General features: G+C 39.1%; 1 protein-coding gene and 1 pseudogene across 1 annotated transcript in view; both read left to right on the top strand.

Moving 5' to 3' along the window:
* Window positions 1-16,927, top strand: part of CD96 (CD96 molecule) — an 89,721-nt gene extending 72,794 nt beyond the window's left edge. Inside the window, exons 11-14 of the mRNA XM_059686172.1 lie at window positions 9,717-9,782; window positions 10,794-10,883; window positions 13,817-13,940; window positions 15,800-16,927. Of these exons, the coding sequence (XP_059542155.1) occupies window positions 9,717-9,782; window positions 10,794-10,883; window positions 13,817-13,940; window positions 15,800-15,908 (389 nt within the window). The 3' untranslated portion in view covers window positions 15,909-16,927. The remainder of the gene's footprint in view (window positions 1-9,716; window positions 9,783-10,793; window positions 10,884-13,816; window positions 13,941-15,799) is intronic.
* On the top strand, window positions 5,471-7,156 carry LOC132231851 (cytosolic 5'-nucleotidase 3A-like; annotated as a pseudogene).
* Window positions 16,928-27,516: the final 10,589 nt, after the last annotated feature.

The raw sequence follows: 27,516 nt of genomic DNA, 5'->3' as shown, positions 1-27,516 counted from the left end.
ATGAATATTTTCATATACTGCAATCCAACAATTGTTTTCCTGGATAAATATTCCAACACACACACAACAAAACACTAGCTTATATATCCAGGAAATATGTACCCTATTCATAATAGCAAAAATTATGAATAATCTAAATGATCATAGCCAGGAGACTAGATAAATAAATTGTAGCATAGTCATATAATAAAATATCATAGAGTAATGAAAAACGAGTAAATGACAGTCACATACAACAACATGAATGAATCTTCATAACATTGTGTTGAATCAAAAAAGTAAATGCCAGGTGACAATATATGGAATAATATTTTTAAATAAATTTAAAAACAAGTACAACCAGACACCATATGGTTTAGATATATGATAAAAAATACTTTAAAACTATCTAAGTAAATGAATAATAGACACAACATACAGAACAGTGTTTGCTTTTGAATGGGCATAACAGGGGTGATATTAGGTAGATATATAATGTCATTTATCTAGAAAAAATAAAAAATGTGTGTGTATGAATGAGAATGATGGGGTATTTGGGAAGAATTTGTCCAATAATAAGAGAATATGGGATAGGATAAGATAATAAGTCAATGAAATATTATGAAGCCCATTGAAACCATAGCAATAATGTACTAACAGCATGTCTTATTATGTAGACAAGGCTAGAAGCTGGAAATATTTACCAATCGGTTATAAACTGAGAATAAAAATATTAGTTAGACTGGGGATGAAAGCCTACACTTAATAAATTAACATTTATCCTATATGGTATTAATAAAAAATAGAGTTGTTAGTAATAAACTATGCTGAAATTCTACCTCACTAATTTGTCATCCCTTATTCTCAATACTATAATGCAAGTAAATTCCATGAGATTTTTTGCTTGCTTACCTGTGTCCCCAGCACCTAAGATAATGCCTGCCAAATAGTTAGTTCTCAATAAATATTGTTGAACAGATAAATTAAAGCATACTTGTTGATTATATGGGAGAGGGGAATTGTGTAGCAGTGAGCAAAAAAGAGTTTGTTGGACAATGATATAACAAAAAGCTGAACGAGAACTTAAACTTATGCTATCCTTCCTTCCTATCTAATAAAAGAGAAACATGGTAATTGGTGTATAACCGCTACCCTTCCCATTGGCTAATCAGCGAGATATGCAAATTAACTGCCAGCCAAGATGGCGCCCGGCAGCCAGGCAGCTTGAAACTAACATGAGGCTTGCTTGCTTCAGTAACGGAGGACTCCAATGTTCCCCGCCTGCCTTGCCGTCCTCTGAGCCTGCAGTTTCAAACATTGTAACAAATATAGAAGCTAAACAAAACCTCAGAAACCTGCTTTAGTCCACCTGTCACGCACAGAGCAGAACGGATCAGGGGGTTGGGGTGCTGCCCCCTGTCACACACAGAGCAAGGCCCATCAAGGGGGTTGGGGCTCCACACCCTGTCACACACAGAGCAGGGCCCATCAGGGGGGTTGGGGCTCCGTACCCTGTCACACACAGAGCAGGGCCCATCAGGGGGGTTGGGGCTCCGTACCCTGTCACACACAGAGCAGGGCCAATCAGGGGGTTGGGGAGCTCCCCCCTGTCACGCACAGAGCAGGGCCCATCAGGGGGGTTGGGGCTCCACACCCTGTCACACACAGAGCAGGGCCCATCAGGGGGGTTGGGGCTCTGTACCCTGTCACACACAGAGCAGGAACGATCAGGGGTTTGGGGAGCTCCCCCCTGTCACGCACAGAGCAGGGCCGATCAGGAGGTTGTGATGCCATCCTCAGTCACACTCAGGGTAGGGCCAATTGGGGGGTTGGGGCGCCGCCCCCTGTCACACTCAAGGCATGGTCGATGGGGAGGTTGGGGCGCCACCCTGTCACCCACAGAGCAGGGCCGATCAGGGGGTTGGGGCACTCCCCCCTGTCACACTCAGGGCAGGGCCCATGGGGAGGTTGCGGCTCCACCCTGTCACACACAGAGGAAGGCCCATGGGGGGTTGGGGCACCGCACCCTGTCACACACAGAGCAGGGCCGATCAGGGGGTTGGGGCGCCACACCCTGTCACACACAGAGCCGCAGGGTGATCAAAGGGTTCGGGAGCTCCCCCCATCAGGCACAGAGCAGGGCTGATCAGGGGGTTGGGGTGCCTTCCCCTGTCACGAACAGAGCAGGGTAGATAGGGAGGTTGTGGCCCCACCCCCTGTCACACACAGAGCCGCAGAGCGATCAGGGGGTTTGGGCGCTGCCCCCTGTCACGCTGATCCTGGTGCTGGGAGGCCTCTCGGCTCCACTGATCCCGGTGCTAGGAGGCATATTACCCTTTTACTATATAGGATAGAGGCCTGGTGCAAGGGTGGGGGCCAGCTGGTTTGCCCTGAAGGGTGTCCTGGATCAGGGTGGGGGTTCCCACTGGGGTGCCTGGCCAGCCTGGGTGAGGGGATGATGGCTGTTTGCAGCTGGTCACACCCCCTTCAGGGTGGGGGTCCCCACTGGGGTGCCTGGCCAGTCTGCGTGAGGGCTGAGGGCCGTTCTCAGGCTGGCGGGTGACTGAAGCTCCCAACCGCTCCTTTTTTCCTTTTTTTTTTTTATTCTTGGATTTATGGCTGTCACTGGAGCTGAGAGCCAGCTTTAGCTGTGAGACCTCGCTGCTGAAAGCAGGTTTCTGGCTTTGCTTACTTTCTGTATTTGAAACTTTGTTGCGACTCCAGCTCTGAGATCCTGGCTGACTGAAAACAGGTTTCTGGGGTTTTGTTTAGCTTCTATGTTTGTAACACTGTTTCTTAGCAGCTCAGAGCCCAGCAGCGGCAGGCAGGGAACGTTGGAGTCCTCCGTCACTGAAGCAAGCAAGCCTCCTATTCATCAGTAGCCTGGCTGCCGGCCTCCATCTTGGCTGGCAGTTAATTTGCATATCACCCTGATTAGCCAATGGAAAGGGTAGCAGATGTACGGCTAATTACCTTGTTTCTCTTTTATTAGATAGGATATTATACTATATTTTAATTCTCAGCATAACAGTTATTGTCCGATGTTTTTCTTTGTTTTATTTATTTGATTGTCTATTTAAATTATACTAGAATATAAGATACACAAGAACAGGCACCTAACCCAGGGGTAGGCAAACTTTTTGACTCATGGGCCACAATGGGTTCTTAAACTGGACCGGAGGGCCGGAACAAAAGCATGGATGGAGTGTTTGTGTGAACTAATATAAATTCAAAGTAAACATCATTACATAAAAGGGTACGGTCTTTTTTTTCAATAGTTTTATTCATTTCAAACGAGCCGCATCCGGCCCGGGGGCCGTAGTTTGCCCATGGCTGACCTAACCCTTTTTCTGTCTTCTTCACTATTGTGTCCTAATGTTTGTAAAATGGCAGGCATACATGGGTACTCATCAAATATTTCTTGAGTGTTTGAAAGAATGTATGTACACATAAGCAAGGACAAGAAAGAAATCACACATAAATACAGTGAAAAGAAAGGACCTACTTAAATGGAATTTTTAACCTTTTTTATTTATTTGCTTTATTTAAATGCTTACTACAATACTATGTGTGCTAGGAATTTAAAAAAAAAAAATTTCCCCAGGCATCACATCAATATTAAGCAGGCAAGCCACCCAAGATACTTTCTGTCTCAGACACTGGAAAACTGAAAAGACCTTGAAAGTACTTTATAATTTACACAAGTCTATTATTGGTCTTTCGAATAGATTTCATACTGAAATGAACTATTGTAATCCCTCACATTTTCTGTCTTTCCCCAGTTGAAAACTTTACTTATCCTTACACATCTCTTTATCATTTTTATAATGAAAATAGCTTTAGAAATTGTGAAACCTAGAAAGAAACTTTAAAACCCAATAAACATTACTTTTCCTGGCAGTGAAACACACATATTTTTACTTGTACAAGAATAAGAAGTCCTTGTTAACAAATTGTCATTTTTTATCCATAAACATAGAAAATTCCCTGCAGTGAGTTGTTCTATTTATAATCATTGACAAAAACACATTAGGATCCAACAAGTGCATATTGATTGCTTACTCCCAAACTAGTTTTGAAACATGTTCCTACTCATTGGATTGTGCTGTAATGTGACATTCAATATTAGATGATGCACTTAGCAAGACTCATGGCAGGCACTGGCAATGGGATTTGTTTTCTTCCAGCATGTTTATTTCAATAGATTTATGCAATATTCAGAGGCAGGAAAAAGGATGATAATGGATGGTTTTCTGGTGAAATAATCCCACAGCAGTGTTTTTAAGGCCCTTGATAATTGTGAACATGTGATATGGGATATTTGTTTATATACATGTATTTTATGTAGCTCATATTTATTTGAATGTCATGGTTCTAAGTTCATTGCACTTAGACTAAATTTATAAATATATGGTTTAATGTATTATTTTGTTGTCATCTTGTTTATCAACTTGAAGAAGTCTAAGCTGGGATTCAAGAATATTGAGGTCTGATCTTAGTTCAGCTTCCAAGTTTCCTCAATCTGAAACAGATGCTTATGTTACTTTAAGCACCTATGAAATGGGGATACCAATCTGACCAACTAAATGCCCAAAATGTATAAGGTTAGTAGCATCTGAGAACATATTTTCTTCCTGACACTCAGGTGATCAGACCATGGAGCAGAAAATTTGTTTAATTACTTTTTTATTTTTGGTTTTCCCTGTCATTCATCTGGTCCACTGGAGATGAAAGCCACATTTAATTCAGTCTCTCAAAGTTAGACAAGCAGAAAAATGATATAAATCTCCATGGACCCTTATGCCTCCAATTTGCTCCATTACCAAAAATCAACAAGCTCACTACACACACACACACACACACACACACACACACACACACACACCCCTCTGGGCCTCAGAGTACCTCTTACTGACATCACATGGGGTCTTTATTTTGTTCTTTAAGCATGCATTCCTTATCCTTCAAATTTTATATACTCTTCTTAAATCTTGAGGATGCATTCCTTATCCTGCCCATGGTTCTATCTGGTTCTTCTCAGGCTTTTGATAGCTGTGCCTAAAATTTTCTTAACAAGCCTTTCTACTTTCCATTGACAGAGGGTGATGGAGAGACTAGAGTTGAGGGGTTGAGGGCCAGTGGTAGGGACATAGGAATGAGAGAGCCTATGGCAGCACTGGGTCTAATTCCTATTTCAGTCTCTAGGATAATTTTCAGTCCCTCTGTTCCCTGTTGGCTTGGATGCTGATTCTCTTAATTCACCACTCTTGTTCTCATATTCTAAAATCTTTTATGTCTCTGATCACATCTCAATCCATTTTCCTATCCTCTAAAATGTTGTTCTCCCTTTCTTTCATATAGTTTCTAATTAGGTCAGTCTCAAATTACAGATGCATTTCTCTGATTTAAAATTATATTTTTTGTTAAACTAACAGTTTCTGGGGACTTCTGCACAGCGAGAACACAAACCTCACACTTTAAAAGCTCATGCATGTCATCTTCTTTTTGTGGCTGGGAAGAGTATGAGGGTCCCATCTTTGGACTAGATGATCATGGCAAGAGTACACACTGTAACTTGTTCCAGCATTTATGTTCTAGTGCAGCGGTTCTCAACCTTTGGGTCACGATCCTTTTGGGGGTCGAATGACCCTTTCACAGGGGTCGCCTAAGACCATCGAAAAACACATAATGAATGTGTAATTATATATTGTTTTGTGATTAATCACTATGCTTTAATTAGGTTCAATTTGTAACAATAAAAATACATCCTGCATATCAGATATTTACATTACAATTCATAACAGTAGCAAAATTACAGTTATGAAGTAGCAACAAAAATAATTTTATGGTTGGGGGTCACCACAACATGGGGAATTGTATTAAAGGGTCGTGGCATTAGGAAGGTTGAGAACCACTGTTCTAGTGGAAGAGTTAGCGCTAGCCAAGTACATACTCAGCCTGAAGAGGAAGATGAGGCTGAAGACCAAGGTCATAGAGATCTCTGTATATAAGCCCTGCATCTTGAGTTATTGCTTGCCACCTATGCCATTGTTTTAGAACAAAATTAATGACAGAAGAACTCAGAGTGCCTTAAGAAAGACTGCATAACCAAAAAAAAAAATGTCTGGACATGTAAAATGATTCCAGAATTTGAAAGTTCAGTTTGCCACAAGAATCCTACAAAAGTAACAGAAATTATACTGGTTTCATCAAAAGATGAGCTGCCAAACTTCAGGTCACCACAGACTTTGATATGACATTAAGTAGATTTCTCTACAAAGGGAAAAGATGCCTGCCATGTCATTATATTATTGATAACTATAAACTAGTTACAGACATATGTCCAAAAAAGTTATTGCAAGTAAATGAAAAATACTATGCTGTTGAAGTTGATCCTGTTTTTACCATAGAAGAGAAGTACATTTTTTAAAAATATATTTTATTGATTTTTTAACAGCGAGGAAGGGAGAGGGATAGAAAGTTAGAAACATCGATGGGAGAGAAACATCAATCAGCTGCCTCCTGCACACTCCCTACTTGAGATGTGCCTGAAACCAAGGTACATGCCCTTGACCAGAATCAAACCTGGGACCCTTCAGTCCGCAGGCCGACGCTCTATCCAATGAGCCAAACCAGTTAGGGCAGAAGTACATTTTTATGATAGAATGGTATCACATAGTTTTCTTGTTGAACAACCTTTACCAAAAGTAAAATTTGAAGAAATTGTGGAAGAAATCAAGGTTATGTTTTAAAAAAAGGGTAAAAAATATATTTGAGAAACTCCATCAGTATAGATCTGTGTTCATGTTTTAGCTGATAATGGTGATGTGCTACAGGAGGTTATCCATCAAGCTGGTGTTTATCGTCTAAATGCCAAAGTCATGTTCATTTGTGGATTTTGATGAAAATGGGTACTCTGAGGTTTGAAAGATATTTAACTCTTGTATTAAACATGCCTTGAAGAACACAGAATATTTCAATCAATTAAAAGACAATAGCAACACAGTTCTGCTGAGACTTTTGAGACTTAAAAATGGCAGATGGAGTAGTCAATGTAAAACATATTCTAAAAATCTTATAGCTAAATGATAGTGTAGGAACTTTTAGAAAAGTATTGCATTTAGTGAAAGATGAGTCATTGTACATAACCAATTCTATCTTACTAAGGATGCTGTAAACAAGCATTCTTCAGGAAGGCCTCCTCCTGTGGGCACATTTATTGCAAAAATTGTTCATCTCTTCATCTTGCTGACTTTTATTTATAATATATTCTTTCTCTTGAAGGTTTTTTTATGATATATTTTTATTAATTTCAGAGAGGAAGGGAGAGGGGGGGAGAGATAGAAACATCAATGAAGAGAGAGAATCCTTGATTGGCTGCTTCCTGCATGCCCCACACTGGGGATCAAGCCTGCAACCTGGGCATGTGCCCTTGACTGGAATAGAACCTGGAACACCTCAGTTCCCAGGCCGATGTTCTATCCACTGAGCCAAACCATCTAGGTCTCTTGAAGTTTTTTTTTTTTACATTACTTAAGTATTTTCAGACATGCTGAATCCATCAACTGGAAGCTCCTTTTTCTTCACCTTTCTCAATACACTCCCCACTGTATTTTTTAAGCAAAGTTAAAATAAAATCTTAAAGCCAAAATTAGAGAACTCCTTGCTCTTCCAAAATAGTTTTTGTAGTTTAATTCTATCACACATTTTTTGAGATGTCTTTTTACACTTGAAAAATACCTAGAAGTCTGAAAAGAAGCTTTATGAAATGGTAAAATAATTTGCATGATTTTAAGTGTTGTAATTTGGATGGATCATACTAATGATATCACCATCTTCTGAAATTGTGTTATGCTTAAAAAAACACCTTGGTATCCACATGTAACTAATCATTACAAACTGTTCTCTGTTGATCTGCTGATAATAATCATGAAATGGAAAAATCTTTAAAAAAAAATACCTGTTTTTCTCAGAGGGACAGCACTTGGTCAACCATTTATAACCTTAGCATAAATTAATTTATCACATACTTTCTTAAAAACTGAATTTGAAGAGATAAAATATAGAGACATTAAGCCCTAAAATTAGTAACTAAGGGGAACACAATATTGGGGGGAGGGGGAGAGCAACAAAAAACTGAACAAACTGCCTTCATCATAATTGTACCTAAATCCAGGCCTCGTCCCAATTTCTTTTTATAATTGTTGCTCTTTGTCAATCAAATTCCTGGCTTAATAACTTAGCCATTAAAAATGGACATTTAAAAAGTACTCAATACATCATCATCTGAATACCTTGGTAGTCTAGGGGGGGAAAAAAGAGTTAAGATCACAGGAGCAGGGTCAGAGAATTATATTGAAGATAAGAACATCTCTCTGGCCTACTTAAACTCAAAATAGCTGTGTGCAAAACCACCCTCTCCAGCGGGGTGACTCCCCATGGAAGTTGTCGTGACAGATTGTCCGGGGACCAATGCCTCTTCTGAAGGACCTAATAACATACCTTTGTCTGCAGCTGCAAATGCCCTTGGCATTCAGGGAAAAACCAAGAAAGGGGAAGGCTGAGGCTGGTTTTTGTTTTTTTAATGTTTGTTTTATTTTGTTTTGGTTTTTATTGTTTTGGTTTAGACACACTAAAAAAAACTTAACTTGTAAAATCATGTATGCTAATGTTTTAAATAAATGAGCATACTACTCAGGCACCACTATAGTTATTTTACTTTACATCACATTATTGGCCTGTTATCAAATACAGTTATGGGGAGTTTGCCAAGAAGTGGATTTTTCTTGCCAGATATGGGGAACTAAACAAAATGAGTTAATGGCTCTATTTCAAAAGCCATATGTGCTGAGTTTGCTGCCATCCACTCAAGGGGAAGGTTTGCCACCGAATACATCAAAAGTATACACCCAGCAGCTAACAGGCTTGTAACAATAGGGTTCTGATAATTCACTGTTGATACAGTTCAATTTTCACAGTTGAATAAAAATGTCAGCTTACCCACAAATACAAACTATTTTGTTCCCTCATGTGTTCTACCGAGTTCTTCAAAGTCCTATTGGCACCTCTCCTTGACTGAAAGCCACCATAACACACCTGGGCTTTCATTCTCTCCGATTCTTTTAGCTCATCTATGGATGGCCATGAGAATAGTCACAACACCCCATCAGTGGCTGAAAGAACATCTCCTAGTATTTTTCTTTCATTTCTTCTTCCTTCTCCTATTTGTCTATAATACAAAACTTCCACAAGCATTACCTCAGCTCCCACTTTATTTGGGACTTTCTAATGTGGGCTGCAGAATAGTTCAATGATGTTGCTTTAAATATATTTTTTAAAAATATATATTTTATTGATTTTTTAACAGCAAGGAAGGGAGATGGATAGAGAGTTAGAAACATTGATGAGAGAGAAACATCAATCAGCTGCCTCCTGCACACTCCCTACTTGGGATCTGCCTGCAACCAAGGTACATGCCCTTGACCAGAATCAAACCTGGGACCCTTCAGTCCGCAGGCCGACGCTCTATCCACCAAGCCAACCCAGTTAGGGATAAATATATTTTAATATCCCTCTTTTATAACCATTAGATTCAATTAAAATTAAGAAGAGAAAATAATGGGGGGGGGAGAGGAACAAATGTAATAATCTGAACAATAAAGATTTAATTTAAAAAAAAAGAAGAGAAAATAACTAGTCTTTTACAGATTGACTCTTCCATTATGTTCTTCCATTAGCAGCTTCATGGATGCCCAGTGAAACATACAGTTCACTCCCCTCAGGTGCGGGCTCCACACTTCATGGTAAGTAGTGGGGAAAATTCAGGGTCAGGAGAGGTAGTGGTCTGCTTTATCTTGACAGAGATTAAAAAGCAAGGATTGGTAAGAATCCAATCTCAGATAGATATTTAAAAGTGCATCTTGACAATGATAATGAATGGAACCAAAATTCTGCCCAGTCACTGAAAGAAGATAATCAGAGACCAAGTATTAGATTTTTCTGTCTCTTATTTCAAAATTAAATCTATATAGTGGCTTTTTTTAACCAATCAAATTCATTAAAAATGCATTTTGTTTTATTTTTCCATTGGAAAATTGAATGATTTGTCAATATACATTTTTCTACTTGAATGTTGCTAAGGAATTTTTATTGACCTTTCCAAATACATTAGAGTGGGGAGAATCAGTATTTTGATTGGCTATGGTCGGCAAACTGCAGCTCGCGAGCCACATGCGGCTCTTTGGCCCCTTGAGTGTGTCTCTTCCTAAGCCTTAGGAGTACCCTAATTAAGTTAATAACAATTTACCTACCTATATAGTTTAAGTTTAAAAAATTTGGCTCTCAAAAGAAATTTCAATCATTGTACTGTTGATATTTGGCTCTGTTGACTAATGGGTTTGCCGACCACTGGGCTAGACCTCTGATATTGTGAGAGAGTAGGAATAGACCTCATCTTTCCATGACCCCAACTTAAGATATTTTCCTATAATTGCTTAAATTTCTCATGGAGATTCTTTAGCAGATATTGGTTTGTTGTGTGTGCTATACAGCTTCTCTCCCCCGCCCCCTTTTTTATTTATTTAAGCCAATAGGAAGTTTCACTATTTGGTAACCATATTAGACAGATCCTAGGATCCTAGCCTTGCTGTAAATTGGACCTTAGTAAACTTTACACATAAAATTTTAGGAGTATTTAATCCATGTAAATTGAGCTCTTTCTAACAGCAAGTGAAATCCAATCATGATTTTACACCATTTGATCAGACTGAGATGGCTATTAGGATCAGTTCAGATAATCCCCTTTCATTCCCTAGGTGATGACTTCATCAGCACAACCAAAGAATTTCCAGAAGTTTCCACAACTGCCAATAGATCTACTAAAAATAATGACATCCATATCACTGGTGAGCCATGTGCCATTTATTTTTTGGATGTTATGTTTTATTGACTCAAGAAATATTTATTGAGTATCTACCATTTGCCAAACACTGTGCCAATTGTTGGGCATAAAGTGAAAACACTGACCTCCTGAAGATAATAATCTGTTAGAGATGTTATATAGTGAATAAGTAACCATACAATTGAATTTATTTGTGACATACTATGATATAGTACAAGGTATTGTCAGCATCTAACAGAAATATCTGATTTTAATTGGGGAAGAGGAAAATACTCACTGCAAATATATTTAAATTAAAATTTGAAAAATAAATAAGAAGTAGCCAGAAGAAAGGTATTGAGTAACATTTCAGTCTTGTGAAAATATAGTCTGAATCAAGAAAGAGATTCTTGGAACAAAGAGAATTCCTATATTCAATTAATAAAATACGTCAATGCTAAATGTAATCCATTATTTTATATCATAAGAGGGCAAGGGATTCAATGAAGTTAGGACCCTCCCAATGCAGGTCTTAATCATAAATTCAGAGGTCTAATCAATTCTTTGACTTCAGGGGTTATTCATTTGATTGGTGAGCACTTCGCCTGGGTAATCATTTTATTTCATATGGAAGGTCATGCAATCCTCAGATCATTAGAGCATCATCCTCACACAACATAGCAACAGAGTTGCAAACCGTGGTCCTACCAATATCTTTAAGATATTGGTGACTTTAAGAACTGCCTACTTTGGAAATGGGGCCAGATTGGTGCTCTGCTTCTGCACTGAGACATTCCTGAAGTCTATGGTCTCGTTTTCTATATTTGGCTTGAAGAAAATTTGTAAACATTAATTTAACACCCATTTAAAAAACCTTTTGTTCTTTTATTTCTCTAAAACTTTGGTGATAAATATTATTTACTACGATATTACTAGTGTAGAGCCTAGCCAATTTTGATTTCACTAAACAGAACTTTGTATAGTCCTTAGTTGTTCCTTGGGTGATCACAATACTCCACTGATTTGAATTTCTGAACTCTCTTTAGCCACTGATGCATACACAGTACCACATGGTTATGTGTGGCAAGACTACATGAGCTTCCAGGGTACCCGCAGTATCTGTTTTGACAGGGCTGAGGTAGGGTGAGCCTCAGGAAGACCTCGAATCCTGGATGTGTGTTGTGAGAGAAAAAGTCTTCCACACTGATAACCAACACACGGTTAGCTTGACATAATGTGGCTGCAGTCCAAACTACGTAAGACATAGATAAGACTTGTAACCTAATATTTTAAATCCAGTTTTTTAGACTGTATCTTTATTTTTTGAGACTTGCTGTATAGAAAGCAGTATAATAAATCTAGGCAATAAGAGAAAATAAAAACCTAGTCTCCACCTATGAGCAGTGTATAATCTAGTTGAAATGATAAAAGAAAATCAATCCAGATAATTCTGATATAAAAATGCACTTTTTGCCCAAATGATCTATGTAACCTAAAGAGCTAAAGATCTATCTGTAATGTATAAGGATTCCACTGGAGTGTTGTTAGAGATAATAAAAGCCTGAACACAATTCAACCACCTGACGTTAAGAGACCAATTAAATAAACTATGGTAGGTGCCTACATTTGGGGAACTAGCCAGTAGTTTAATCGAATGAAGTAAATCTCTATACACTTCATTGGAAAGTATTCCAAGAACATTTTTTTAAGAGAAAAAAAAAGCCAGGGGACAGGGGACAGGCAGAACAATATGTATAGTATGGCTGCATTTGTAATAAAGGGGATGTATATTCATGATACATATATGTGTTTATGTATGCATAGAAAGTTTCTGGTAGGATATGTAATTAACTATTGAAAGTTATTGCCTCTAGTGTGGGTAACTGGTACCTAAAGTAGTAAGGGCACTTCCTTCTCATTGCAGTTTTATAGTTCTGTGCTGTTTGAATTGTTAACATGATCATGAAATACTTTTTGAAAAGGAAATACTTCTATTAACTGCCAGGTAGAACCAGGCAACCTCATTTACTAAAAAGTAAAGCCATCCAGAGTAGGATATTTATTTTGCTGCTAGTCTAGAATCCATAATATTTTAAAGTCTTTGATTCCTGCAGTTTAACTTAATATTCAAATGTTAATGAATGAGTTGAGGATGGGGATGGTCAGCAAGGATAAGAAAAATCAGCCATTGGTTACTCACCAATATAATTTTAGCCAGTCTGTTACTTTCAACTTCTTCCCTTTTCAGACCACAGAAATGGCAAAACCAACTGGTTTTAGTTTTATCCATTTTGTCCCTTCTCCCCTTTCTATTCCTGAAATGGATATGGAGAGTAAAAAAAGGAGGGGAAGTGATAGAAACGGATAAGAAAATCTCTAGCCTGGTTATGATTCCTTGAGTGACATTCAAATGAGAAGTCTTGGAACGTGGTTTTTCAGCACTACAGCTCCACAGGTATTGTCCAGGGCTTCTCAGCATTAGCTCTTCAGGACTTTGGAAGGTCACACTGCTTTTTACCCTTTTTTCCTCGTCCTATCACATGTGCTCCCATAAAGCATTTAGTGACTCCTTCAAGAACAAGAAAACCCAAAGGTAGACCATTGTTTCACAGATAAAGTTAATTTACAGGTTATTTTAATGTATTCATTCCTGCAAATAACATTTCATCGGGTACCACGTGTCAGGAATTGACCAGGGCCTTGGGAAAACGAGGGAAAAGATCGGTTGTGGAATACGTGACCAAGAAAGACATTCATGTAAAAATGCAATTGAATAAATGCCAAACCAGAAAGTAGAACAAGGCATAGACATGATCCCACAGTGTGACTGTGGTCAAGGAACACCCTTTGGCCCTTAAATAAAATATCTGTCAGGTGGGAGAAGTAGTTCAATTAATTCTGGTTTCCAATGGCCAAAAGTTTGGCTTTAAAATTCCTCTCTCTTGATGCCCTTTTCAGTTATTGTGACTAAGAAGCCCAAAGATGGAACATCCTGGCCAGTATTGGTAGCAGCTTTGCTCTTTTTATGCCTGGTATCATTTGGTCTTGGAGTGAGAAAATGGTGTCAATACCAACAAGAAATGTGAGTATAATGCCAAGATATGAAGGAACAGATACTTTTTCAATATGCATCATTCACTCAGCACTATAGATATCATTCCTATATTGAGCCCCGTTCATATTTAACAGAGGAAATAAGGCTCAGAGAGGTAATATTGCTTTCCAAGCTCCACACAGTTGGGTTTAGATACACAACTTCTGATTTGGTGGCCCTTCTGCCTGGTTCAGGCTGTAACACTACACTCAGCAGGTGGAACAGTCAGTGGGCATTAAATAAAAACCGTGCCTCACCTTACCTCAAAATTGAAAATGATTTTTCTTTTAATCTTTATTATTTTTTCATTTTCATGCATCTCTGACCTGCCTGAGCCTAGCCATGCTGAGATGCTCAAGTGTGAAATTGAGTGAGAAAGGTAATTTTAAGAAATTTCCAGCTGCTTTTCAGCAGAATGAGCTTTTACTGCCCTTTACCTTTTTCCCCAGGAGGAAAAGAAAGTAAGCAGTTGGTTACCCCCCATTTTTTTTGCCTTATTGAAATATTTTCCGGAACTCTTCTCCTTCCAATCCACAATCTGAAATGACACATAAGGTTACGCTCTGCTTTTCTGACAGGGCTACTTTGAATCAGTCCAGATTAGGCCACAATTAGAGGAGACCCTCATAATACATAAGGCTGATCTTCCACATATCTTCCGACTACTATCTAAGATAACATTGACCATCATGCAATACCTTCTTCTACTTTTCTGAGAGTATCCTTGAAGACTCTATCACCATCTGCAGTAAGTGTTTCATGGTGAATAAAACACTAAACCAGTAGTCAGAATTTATGGATTCTTATCTAAATACTACACTTTGGTCACCATGTGATCTTGAGAAATTCAGAATTTACCTGAAAAAAACAGAAGTGCAAATTTCTTAATACTTTATCTACCTTTTGATAAATACTGTGTCCATTAAAGCATCAGAAAACCAGGTAATAGACATTAGGAATTTATATAATAAAATGAGAAAGTTATGGGACTCTGAAAATCTGAAATGATTTTTGTTGTTGTGCTATAGTCAAATGTCTGTGCTATATAGAAATGAGAAACAATATTTTGATGGGAGAGAGAGAGAGAGAGAGAGAGAGAGAGAGAGGGAAATTAAGGTACTATGGATTGACAGACAAGGGCTGCAGGTATTTGGGTCGTGGACATAAATCTGCTCACAGGTATATTTCTGTTTTCTATTATCAATACTGCTGGGACATTTGTATAGCTAAATCTCACACTCACTTGTATGCTTGATGCATTTCAGACAAGAGATGAGTTGTGCTAACAGAGAACAGCACTTTATACAAAGATGACATTCAGAATGTTCACTTATTTAAAGAGAAGGGATTCTGGCATTATCTATCCAGTACCAACCAACTCAGGGATTCAGAAGAGCTTTACTTCCCATTTAAACCGGATCCCCACAGCACACCACACAGAATTTTAAAATTTTGTCTCTGGAGGAATCTTTTTAACCCACATAAGAGAAGCACTTCTATTAGGCAGCAGTTGCCATGGAGAGTATGGGTTTTGGTTAAAAGACTTGAATTGCTGGTCTGGTTCTTTCGAACAAGATGATTAAAACCTTTGTGCCTAATTTTTATATATGGAATGGTGACAGTAATATTCAATTTCTAGATACAAGGTTATAACGAAAACACTTTGCAAATTATAAAATTACCATATAAATATTAATTAATGATATTATCATGACAAAACTAACAAGCAGAAAGTTATGACAAGAAAATTCTGAGAGAGCTAGTGGAGTATGTCTTTCTCTTTCTGTTTCCTACTTCAATCACCCCCTCACATTCTTAGCATTAAAAGAGCAATGATTTGTTCCTAGCATGGAAAGACCCCCACCTTTCAAGCCGCCTCCACCTCCCATCAAGTACACTTGCATCCAAGAGTCCATTGGAAGTGATCTACACTGTCACGAGATGGAAGCACTCTAATCCTTTGAGACTTTGCCAAACAATGAAACTCTGCTAGAATCCTATTGAGCAGGTTGATATTTTGTTTATTAAGTATTCGCCCTCTGGCCAAGCCTCTTCTGTGGATGTCTGAAGAGAATGACCTGTTTTCCCAGCAACTTGTCCCCTTTCATCTGAGTATGCCTTTACAGAAGAGTGAGAGGATATGTTATGCTGACATCCAATGCAATCTGCAGGAATGTCCTTGCTTATGTAAGAAGTGCAAATTAGGCTGCTGCCATAAAAAATGCTTGCAGTGTTTTATTTTTCATTTTAATTATCTGATTGAGGTGACAACAATGGTTTCGAGCATATGTCTGTAACAGAGCTTTTTTCTCTTTGGGCATCTGCCAACATTCTAAACTGTTTGCCAAAATCATGATAATCTCTGAGGTTTTTTGCATTTCCTAGGAAAATTACAAGAAGAAAATGTGAAAGTTCTAGCAGGAGTTGGAAATTCTGTTATTTATTTTCAGTGGAGAAAAACAGGATATCCCGCATAAGAACCCCATTCCAATACCCCTTCACCTTTCTCCCCAGTACATTCAGCCCAGGCTCCTGCCCCATGGGATAGGGAAGTCTCAAAGAGATAACTACTCAGCAACCATGTAGCCTAGTAGATACAAACCTGAACTGGCTTCTGAAATTATATTAGCTAAGCGTGATCTCATTCTTGGCTTTACGTGTGTGTGTGTGTGTGTGTGTGTGTGTGTGTGTGTGTGTGTGTGTGTAACACTGGCAAACTGGTATATAAGTAAACAGACAGCCTAACCCTAATATAACTCATTTAATTCCCATTATTCTCTTTCTCATCTGGGGACCTCTCTGTTCATCCAATGTGCCTGTTTTGATATGTCTTGAAACAAATAAAGAACCTCAAATCAGACCAGCATTGATGAGTTAACCCTGTGCCTGCCAATCTTTTATAAAACAGTTCAAACAGAACATACAGGTGGTGGGGAAAGAAACCGAGTCATCCTGACCTGCTCTGTTTTCAGGAACAGTTTGTGAGTGAATAAATTACTGATGCCCCTTGTCCTTCTAAGCCTTGCTCCACACTCTGCTACATGAGGGGAGAACAGAGGTTGCTGATAGATACAATAGCTAATTCTGTGTGGAATTCAGTCTCAAAAGGAACCGTTACTTCATTTTCAATGTACTTATCCCTGACTGCACATGTGAATGATTTGGAGACCATTTTGATATCATGACTGTCTCTCCTGATCAGTTAAATCATCGCTCCCAGATGATTCACGTGCTCAACCAAAGTTGAGAACTGATGAGCCAGTGGAAGTCCCTTCTCATTGATCAGAATCTTGGTTAAGTGCTTAACTCTTGTGGTGGCCAGCCTCCAAGTTGTTCCCATGATTCTTGCCTTTTATATTGTCCCCTCTAACACTAAGTACAGCAAATGTATACAGCTGGTCAGGACTAGATTAAGATAAACAAGGCAGCAAGGGTGTAAAATTTAAGGACATATTCACATGCAGGGCATGCACTTACACAGTCTTGTGAGTGAGTACCAGTCCCAGGCCTGGTATAACCAATAAAATTCTATAGAAATGACCAGAGTGTGCCTTCCAAGGCTAGGTCATAAATTGTATTGTAGCTTCTGCCTTGATCTCTCTTTGACCACTTGCTCTGGAAGAAGCCAGTTGCTATGCTGTGAGGACACTCGGGCAGCCTTATTGATGTGTCCACCTGTCAAGGAACCGAGGCTTCTTCTGCTTAACAACTAGCCAGCCATGTGATTGAACCATCTTGGAAGCAGCTCCTCCATCCCCCACTCAAATCTTCAGATAACTAAAACCTCAGTTGATCTTTTGACTGGGACCTCATGAAATCCAGAACCATCCAGCTAAGCCTCCTCTGAATTCCTGACCCACACACACTATGTGAGATAATACATACTTCTGATGAATACCATTAAATTTGGGATAATATATTACACAGTAATAGGTAACTTATACAGCCCAATAAATGGAAAAATAAACTAATGTTTGCCTGCCTTAATCACCCTCAATTTCTTATTAGTTCTCAAGAAACAAATAGACTAACTTCATAATATAATATACAACTATTGTTTCATGTGCAGTTATTTCTGCTTAATACAACTTAATCATCAGTAATGTGTCATCATTGTGGTTTTATATTACTGTTTCATCAGAAGACATGAAAACAAGTGGAGGCATTGGGGTAAAAAAAAATGGCAGAGTTGAAGGATGTTTAGATTCTTTCCATAAAGAGATAGACAGTTTTACATATATAAATACAACATAAGTCATGTAATTTTTCAATCTGTCAGATAGCAGGTGTCTCACAGTGTTTTTGCACTAGCTCCGTTTTGAACCACCATCCTTTGCTTCTATAAATAAGTCCTGATCAGCATTTTCAAAATTATCTCCAACTTGATTAGAGTGAGCAGGAGCTTACCCATGGAGGAATACTCAATCAGCGGTTCACAGGAATTTTTCACAAATCTGCCAATCAGAGGTGCTTTTGAGGTAGTGCCATGATCTTGACCTTTCTCATTTGAGTATAATGACAGTTTTACTGCAACTTAAAATTGTATGCAAGCAAATTCATAAAGGCTGTCTCAAAACCAGCAACTCCTCTCCCTAGAAGTGAATTCAGTTAGGCCCCACAGAAGGAAAAGTAGCGATTAATCCCTAAGGTTTCTGCACATCATCATCCCTGCCTTTATTTTCACTGAGAAAAAGCCATACATAAGCATTTTCATCACTCATTTCCAAAGCACAGTGTGTTAGATTGTTGTTCAGAACTATTCACTTCCTTATCCACCCACATCATGAGCATCTCTTGACTTTGGGGTTGGCCATGCAATTTGCTTTGGACAATGGAATATCAAAATATGATCTACCCAAGGCTTGGATGGTGCTATTATGATTGAACTTACTGTCTTTTTCTATGCCATTACCATGAGAACATTTTCAGATTAGCCCTCTAGCTCCAAGAAGATGAGAGACTCGTGGAGAAGAGCAGAACCGCCCAAGCCACACTCAAGTTAGATCAACCAACCTCCAACCTACTTCAGAGGGGTATAAATTAAATATTGTTATGTGCCACTGAAATTATGAGATTGTTACACAGCATTATCATAGCAATAGTTAACCTATACACATAAGTCCAGAGGTAGGGACAAGTTTTGTTCATATGCAAGTGCCTAGGATGAGCAATAAAGTAAGTGCCTTAGTAAAAAAAAAAAAAAAAGTGTTTCCCTTGATTCAGCATAAATTTTGTTTTAACTGAAGGACATATGGTTGGCTTGATCAAATTAACTTTTCAGCATAGATCTTTAACATTATGAAACATTTAATCAGGATATGCATTACAGATCATGTTACAAATAAGGAGTTAGAGGCTCTGTGAAATTGAGTTGCCCAAGGCCACATAATTAGAAGTGACATAGTTAAAATGATGACCCAGCTCTCTGACTTCCAGTACATCATGTGATTAATCTCTATTAAATCATCATATTTAACTGCTTTTGTATCTCATCCCACTATAAATAAGAACTGTTTTGTGTGCACTTAAGGAAATATTGATTTTTTTTTAATGCCCAGGTTGTATATTCTAAAAATTGTTGACAGAAAACAAAGAAAGTAGAAATAATTGAGCCCTGGGGGTAGCATGGCTAGGAAAGTGTAAGGAAAATGAGACTATAAATTGAAAAGAGAATAATCAAGGTCAGAAGCTGCAAAGAGAGTTTAGAGACACTGATCAAGGCCAGAGATAATGAAAAGGCCTTTGTCTCCGAGGCTCTGAGCAGGGGAAGAGGTTCTGGAAGGCAGCCCTCTCGGCACTCTGACTTAGGAGTGCGCCCGTGCTTGAACCTGAAGGGTGAATCTGCAGAAACACAAAAACTTTATTCTCCGAGGGCTGACATACATAGCTCAAGTTTTTCACAACAGCAGTCAAAAACTTGAGCTATGTTTGAGTGTCTTACAGACACAGCTGAAGTGGTGAATGACAGTTATCACTATTGGAGAAACAGACATTAACTGGCAAAAATGGGCTGATGTTCCAGCCAGAAACATGTGCTGAGTTGGTGGGAACAGGGCGTTTTATTTCCCAGCTCCTGCAAATGGGGCCTTTTTTCCTGGATTCTGTGATCACTACCAAGTCTCCATGCTGTAGCCAGGAAGACACAACCAGAACACAGGGGAATGTGACTTTAGACAAGGTCAGGGCCATGGAACACTTTTGAAATTACTCTTAAACCCCGTTTTGCACTCTGTGATGGGTCTGGACCTTGGTTGGGTGCAAATTAACATAGAATGAGAACAATAGAACTGAAGTTTTCTCCCCAAGCAGCATCTTTCTTTGTACCCTTCTAACTTCTGATAGATTCTTTGCCTAGTCTGCTCACTCACATTCCTCATGTTTGCTCAAAGGCTCTGTGAGAGCAGCTCAGAAGACTATAAAGGGGAAGAGTAACAAACCCAAGATCACAACATAAAGAAGAGAACATGGATAGGGCTGCATCCAGCACCCCTTGGTAAATGCCAGCAACATGTGCACAGTTGCCCTGAGTTCTGTCAGACAGCTCCCCATTTTCTGTCTAAAGAAGTCAAACCATCAAATAAAACTGATTACAGTATTATGTCATGTCACAATCACCAGAAAAAACTCAAAGGTGCTGGGAAGGCAGAGTGGAGGGGATGGAACAACAGTTTCCTGAACTGTGAAGACAAATTTGATGTGGGCCTGACAACCTGAGAATCATGTATGAGTTACCTTCTCTAGTCTGTCTTTTCTCTCTTCATGACATCAATATCTGTTAATGCTGAATAGGAAGAGGAATGGAGACTTGAGAATTTCATATATGGTGGAACCATTTTGCACCACTAGTTTGGGATGAGTATAAATCCACTTTTATAGATAATTGGGTTGCACTGGATTTTTCTTAAACATAAAATTGTTGCACCGATTCAAAGGGACATGCTTTGATGCCTACTGGATCTGAATCTGACATGATTATAAATAGGAATTGATTCTAATTTCTGTGGCTTGTTAATGGACAAGTATGACAGACACCATTTCTGGTAACTCTTTTGGATGTCAAGTTTAGGGTTTTTAGATTTCACACTCAAGAAACTGATAAAAAAAAAACACACACAAAAACACTCCAGGCCTTCCGTGAGTATGGAGTTTAATGGGAGAGACAGACGTTTAAACAAATACAGTATAATCTGAAACATGTAAAAATGAAAGCACGTGAACAGAAGAGAAAAAAATAAAGAAGAGGGTATTATTCCAGGGACAGAGTGTGAGAAATAGTTTAAACAGCTTCAAAGAGGAGACTATCAGTAGAGACTAAGTCAATGCAATAGAGACCCTGATATCTGAGCCAGAGTGATGAAACTTGAAAACCTTACCTGGAGATTATACCAAGAATTCAAGGAGGGTTCAAGTCTATTAATATAATTCACCATATATATAGGGCTCAAGAGGAAAAGCATAATATTAATTTTCATAGATGCTTAAAAAGCCTTTGGCAAAATTCAACTCCCATTTCTAGTAAAAACTCTTAAGAAAATGGAATATTTCTTTGTGTGTGTGTGTGTATAATATGGGTATACATATCTATTTCATAACTATTTATATATAGTTATACCTATGTATGTATATATATATATATACACTATTATTTAGTGTATAGATATAATAACTATATATATACCATATATACATGCATATGCTAGAATATATACCATTATAGTATATACATAGATAACTAACTGTTACTATAACAATAACTGCAAAAAAAGAAAAGATGGATAAAGTTGACTACTAAAAATAAAAACAATTTTCATGAAAAATAAAAAAGCCAAAGGGTAAATGATAAACTAGATGAAAAGATTCACAACATGTATCACAGCAAAAGGGAAATAAAGAACTTAGAAATATTGAGAATAAAGAGGCTAAAAAATCCTGTGGAAAATTGGGCCAAAATTATGAACCAACAATCCACAAAGAAGATATAAAAATAACTTTTAAAAACTTGAAAAAAATTTCAAATTCATCTATATTTTAAAAATGCAAATTAAAACTTGATTAAGATATAATTTCTTCACCATTCACCTGACAAGAATTTCAAAGGTTTGACAATGTGCTCTGCCATCAAGGCTGTGGGGAAACAGGTACACCCACCCATATGTTGCTGAAGGAAATGTGAAATGGCACAACCAGTACAGACAGGAATTTGAAACTATCTAAGAAAACTTCATAGTAAGTCATCCTTTGACTAAGCAATTCCTCTTTAGGAATGTACCTTGAAGCTCTACCTCCAAAAATATTAAACTATATGGGCACAAGATTATTCTTGGAAACATTATTTATAATTATCAACTATTGAAAAATGCCTAATTGCCCAAATGTAGCAGATTGTTTGAAACTACAGTAAATATGCAAAATGGAGTACAATACAGCTGTAAACAGAAGAATGAAGAAACTCTTTATTGACAGATATGGACTGATTTCTAGAAGATATTATTAAGTGAAAAATGCAAAGTGCAAAAAGTGTGTAATACACTGCCTTTGTGTAAGAAAGAAAAAAGGAAAAATAAGAAACAAAATTACATGTATATAACTATTACAAAAAGAAACACGGGAAAGATAAACCAAGGAAAGTAGAGTTGGTTATCTACCAGGAATGGAGACTGAAATGAACAGACGGGATCTGGAAGGGAGCAACAGTTTTCTGAGTATGCTTTTCTGTAGAATTTTGTCTGAAAAAAAGTATGTTAATGTTCTACATATTAAAAATTAGATTAATTAAATAAAAACAGAAAGAAAAAAATCCTAAAACTGAAAGCAAACTAAAACAGAGGAACTCGGTTGTATTTCAAATAAATACCGTAATCACATTGAAAGAAAAAAATGAAAGAAAAATAATGTCAATCCAAGTAGCTTTGAACACAGTATATCACCATACACCCCAAGTCTTATGTACAAGGGGCAGGGGGAGGTGAGAGAATTTCAAACAAATCTGGAAGGCTTTGTAGTCGGCCTTTTTTATTGTAATGCTATGAATAAAGCAATTTGCAGCTTGTTTTGTATGTATTATAAGATTGAGTAAATGTGTAAATGTTGTGTTTTGGGGAGCCCAGATTTTCAATGTGGGAGAAGGAACATATAAATATGAAATAGGATAGGAAGGAACCCTGAGTGGATGTGGGAATAGATTGGAGGTATCAATGAACTCATGACCTCTTCAACATATGTATGTATGCATTTGTATTTACACAGATAATAGTATCCTTTCAGGGTAGCACATCTGGAGGTCCATGATGTCCACCTGTCCAGTGATTATGTGGTGGAGAAATTAGACTGAAAAGAATAATTTGACAGACTGATCAAAATTAACATCACCAGCAACAGACAGATAGATATTGTGCTCCTCTGTATGTGACACCTTAGTAAGGCAACAATATCACCTATGCAAACACAAAGTAATATAAAAAAATCACAAAATAAGAAATGTCTAAAAGACAAAGAGAAGCTCTAAAAATATTCCCCAAATTAAAGGAAACTAAAAAGACATGACAATTAATTTCAATATCTAAATCTAGACTGGATCCTTTATTGGAGGGGAAAAACACTATAAAGGAAATCTGACAAACCATATATGGTATCTTTCAGGTCATCTAACAAAATTGGAATATGGGCAGAAAGCCAGATAAAAGTATTAATAGCTCTGTTGTGCTTATGTAAGAAAATATTTCTATTTTTACACAATTCACAATGAAGTATTTAGTAGTAAGCAGCCATTATGTACATAACTTACTCTCAAATGGGTATGTGTGTATGAATATGTATGTACTTACATGCATAAGTACATACATATACATACACAGAGAAAGAGAGAAAGGCAGATAATCAAGATGTTAACACTAGATGAATCTAGGTAAGGGGAATATGTGGAGATTCTTTACTGTTTTTATTTTTGCAATATTTGCTAAAGTTTAAAATTATTTCCAAAAAGAAAGTTTAAAAAGTACTTAAGACACTAATAAATAATACTAAATTTGACTCAAAATCAGCCCATTTTTCCCAACATTGCAACTCTCAAACAGTATGTCAAGATGCAACGATCTGTTTATTTCAGGGGGTTTTCTTTCTCTAGTCCCTGGATGTTATTTAATCCAAAGTTCAGAAGAAAATAAACAAGGATTCATCCTGCAAGTCCACTGTTTTTGTTTCATTTCTGGGTCTTATTCTGCCTTAGGTACTGGCTGGGAGCCACCAAAACTTCAATCAATTTTTCTTTCTCCAAGGAAACAAATAGAGCCCTTTGATTTTCCCAGGACTCCAGGGCAAGCTTTTCCTCCACCACTAAACCATTTCATATCAAAGGAGACTAAGCTGTGTTTCCCCATACCTTACCCAAGATAGAGACTTCAGTTCCTCCTCACGCCCTGGGGCAGTGCTTTTGTTCTTCTCCTTAGCAGAAACTATAGAAACAGTTTGAGATTGACAGCAGTCTTTGCAGCCAGATCCGCACCCAGGGCAATGGGTGCAGCTCCCTCCAGCATTTTTACTGGACTCTCCCCAACCCTGGCACAGAAGGTTCAGCAATCATTGCCCTTTCTTCTGCTTCAGAGCACCCCAAACTTTGGTAAAAGATGACTGTTATGTATCTATATATATACTAGCAAAAACCTAAGCGACCTTTACAACTGAATGACCAGAATGACAGGAGTGACCAGTCGCTATGACACACACTGGCCACCAGGGGGCAGATGCTCAACTCAGGAGCTGCTCCCTGGTGGTCAGTGTGCTCCCACATGGGGAGTGCCACTCAGCCAGAAGCCGGGGTCACAGCTGATGAGCGCAGCTGTGACAGCAGAAGCCTCTCCTGACTCCGCGGCAGCACTACCAAGTGGCAGCGGCAGGCACAGCAGGCCAGGATGAGCATGAGTGGTGCAGCACCCGGCCCTGCTCAGGCTCCTCCCTGGCCACCTGCTACTTGGTGCACTGCTACTTCCCTCAGGTGATGTCCCACTGCCCGTTTAGGCTCAATCCCCGCAGGCCCTGGCCTCTCCCCAACCCTGGGACAGAAGGGTCAGCAATCCTGCGGGGATCCGGTGTAAACTGGCAGTGGGACATCCCCCGAGGGGTCCCAGATTACGAGAGGGCACAGGCAAGGCTGATGGACCCCCCCCACCCTCACCGCACATGAATCCATGCATCTAGCCTCTAGTTTGTTCAATAAATACTTAGTATGATGATACACTCTATTTTACAGAAACCAAACTTCTTAGTTTGCTGTCATTGCTTTGGTATAATGTTCAAATCAAAATGTATATTGTCGCTGCCAGTTAAGCAATTTCAGGTCCTGAACTCCTCTGTCGGACTGGAATGTCCCCAAGAGCATGAGGTTCCTTTGCACATATCAGCACCCCAGAGTAAGGGTGAGGCCTGGACATGTTAATGCTCAATTAAGTATTGGATGACAGGTGTCACCAATGACAGGTGATGGCATATGAGTGAATACAAGAAAAGAAAAGAAAAAAAAAGCCTTGTGGATCACAGAATTTAGCCAAAAACAGGTGATGGTCTGTCACTTAATGTGGTGATCTGAGCTTTATTGGATTCATTCCATCTCGTAGACTAATACATCCATTTGCTATTTTCTTCAGATTTTTCTTATGGGGGCAGGCCAGTCAAGTTAGGAGATGTCAGGATCTAAATCTGGGGGGTTTGGCAGATGCTTAGATTGAACAAGCCTCTGGCTCCATTTCAATATTTCACTCAGATTGGTAGAATCAGGCATGTATCCACTGGTGCAGAGGGAAGGCCAAATCTAGGGAACCAATGAAGACTAAAGTAAGTCAACATGAATACCCTGGGGGCTAGAAGGAATGGGGAGATGTTGGTGAAAGGGTACGAACTTCTGGTTATAAGATGAGTAAGTTTCCTGGGGATCTACCGTACAGCATAGTGACTATAGCAAACAATATTGTATTGCATACTTGAAAATTGCTGAAAGAACAGACCTAAAATGTTCTCACCATAACAAAAAAAAACACGATAATTATGTGAAGTGAAGGATGTGTTAACTAACCTTATTGTGGTAAACATTTCCCAATATATATATATGTGTATCAAATCATCATGTTATACAACTTAAACTTACACAAGTCAATTACATTTCAGCAAAGCTGGAGAGAAATAAAAACACTGGTTAGCCAGGTGAGGCACTGTGGTCTGAAACTGAGAGTAAGAACAGGTCTCAACAGGTCAAAGGATTGCCACGGGAGTTCTAGACCTGGGACAGAGGCTTCCGTCTTCTGCCTCCTTCTCGAAACTGGTCAGGCTTTGCTGCTGTACGTTGGGTGGTAAGACAGGCAGGGCCCTGCAGGTGAAGGTTTTCCAGATCAAGTCAAGAGCAAAGAGTTAAGTCTTAGGTAGGATGTCATTGGTCTTCTACTCTCTTCAAGAACATGGCCATGTCTCTGATTTCAAGAAAATTTTGTCTCATATCCCCTGTTGCCCCATGCTACCTAAGGTTTGGACAAATGGACAGGATTTTGAGCTTTGACCCCAAATCCATGTACAGTCTTCTACCTTGCTGAACTGGGTCAAAGCATGAGTGAACCAAGAGAGGTTAACTGTGTCTACCTGGATCCTCAATGCCTTTCCCTCAGACCTGAAACTTGCATATTAGGAATCATGACTACCCAGGGATATGGATGTGCTCCAAGAGGGACTCACTGCCACAGGATAAACATAGAAGATCTATAACCTCAAATTTAAATGTTTTTTTTTTAATTTTGTTTTATATATAAATTAGGGGCCCGGTGCACAAAATTTGTGCACTGGGTGTGTGTGTGGGGCGGGGGGGGAGTGTCCCTCAGCCCAGCCTGCCCCCTCTCACATACTGGGAGCCCTCAGGTGTTGACCCCCATCACCCTCCAATCACAGGATCGGCCCCTTGCCCAGGCCTGACACCTCTGGCCTAGGTGTCCGGCCCGGGCAGCGGGGACCCGCAGCTGCAGCGGCCCCGTGATCGTGGGCTCCACTTTAGGCCCAGGCAAGGGACCCCTAGCTCCCGGGACTGCCAGCTTCGACCGTGCCCAGCTCCCATCGCTGGCTCCACCCCTACTTCCTGCTATCACTGGCCAGGGCGGAAAAGGCACCTGATTCTCCGATCATGGCTGGGGGGCAGGGCAAAGGCGGCCCCAGGGCCGCCTTTGCCCTGCCCCCCAGCTCTTAGCTCCCCCCTGGGTTTCCGAACACTGTCAGTGGCAGGGGGCTTCTTCCTGCTTTCCCTTTCACCTCCCTGCATTGTGCCTACATATGCAAATTAACCGCCATCTTGTTGGCAGTTAACTGCCAATCTTAGTTGGCAGTTAATTTGCATATAGCCCTGATTAGCCAATGAAAAGGGTATCGTTGTACGCCAATTACCATTTTTCTCTTTTATTAGTGTAGATTATGTATGAATTGGACAAATAAGCCATGCATCTTGAAAGCAATGCCATGATCAGTGCTTTCCCCTTTGCAACATGGGGCTCTGGGCAGTGTCCACTGTTAGGTAGAAGAGTTGAGAAGTTCTGCCCTA

This window comes from Myotis daubentonii, chromosome 3 (genome assembly GCF_963259705.1).
Source record: "Myotis daubentonii chromosome 3, mMyoDau2.1, whole genome shotgun sequence".
NCBI classification, from domain to species: domain Eukaryota; kingdom Metazoa; phylum Chordata; class Mammalia; order Chiroptera; family Vespertilionidae; genus Myotis; species Myotis daubentonii.
This window is presented reverse-complemented; position numbering and strand designations above follow the sequence as displayed.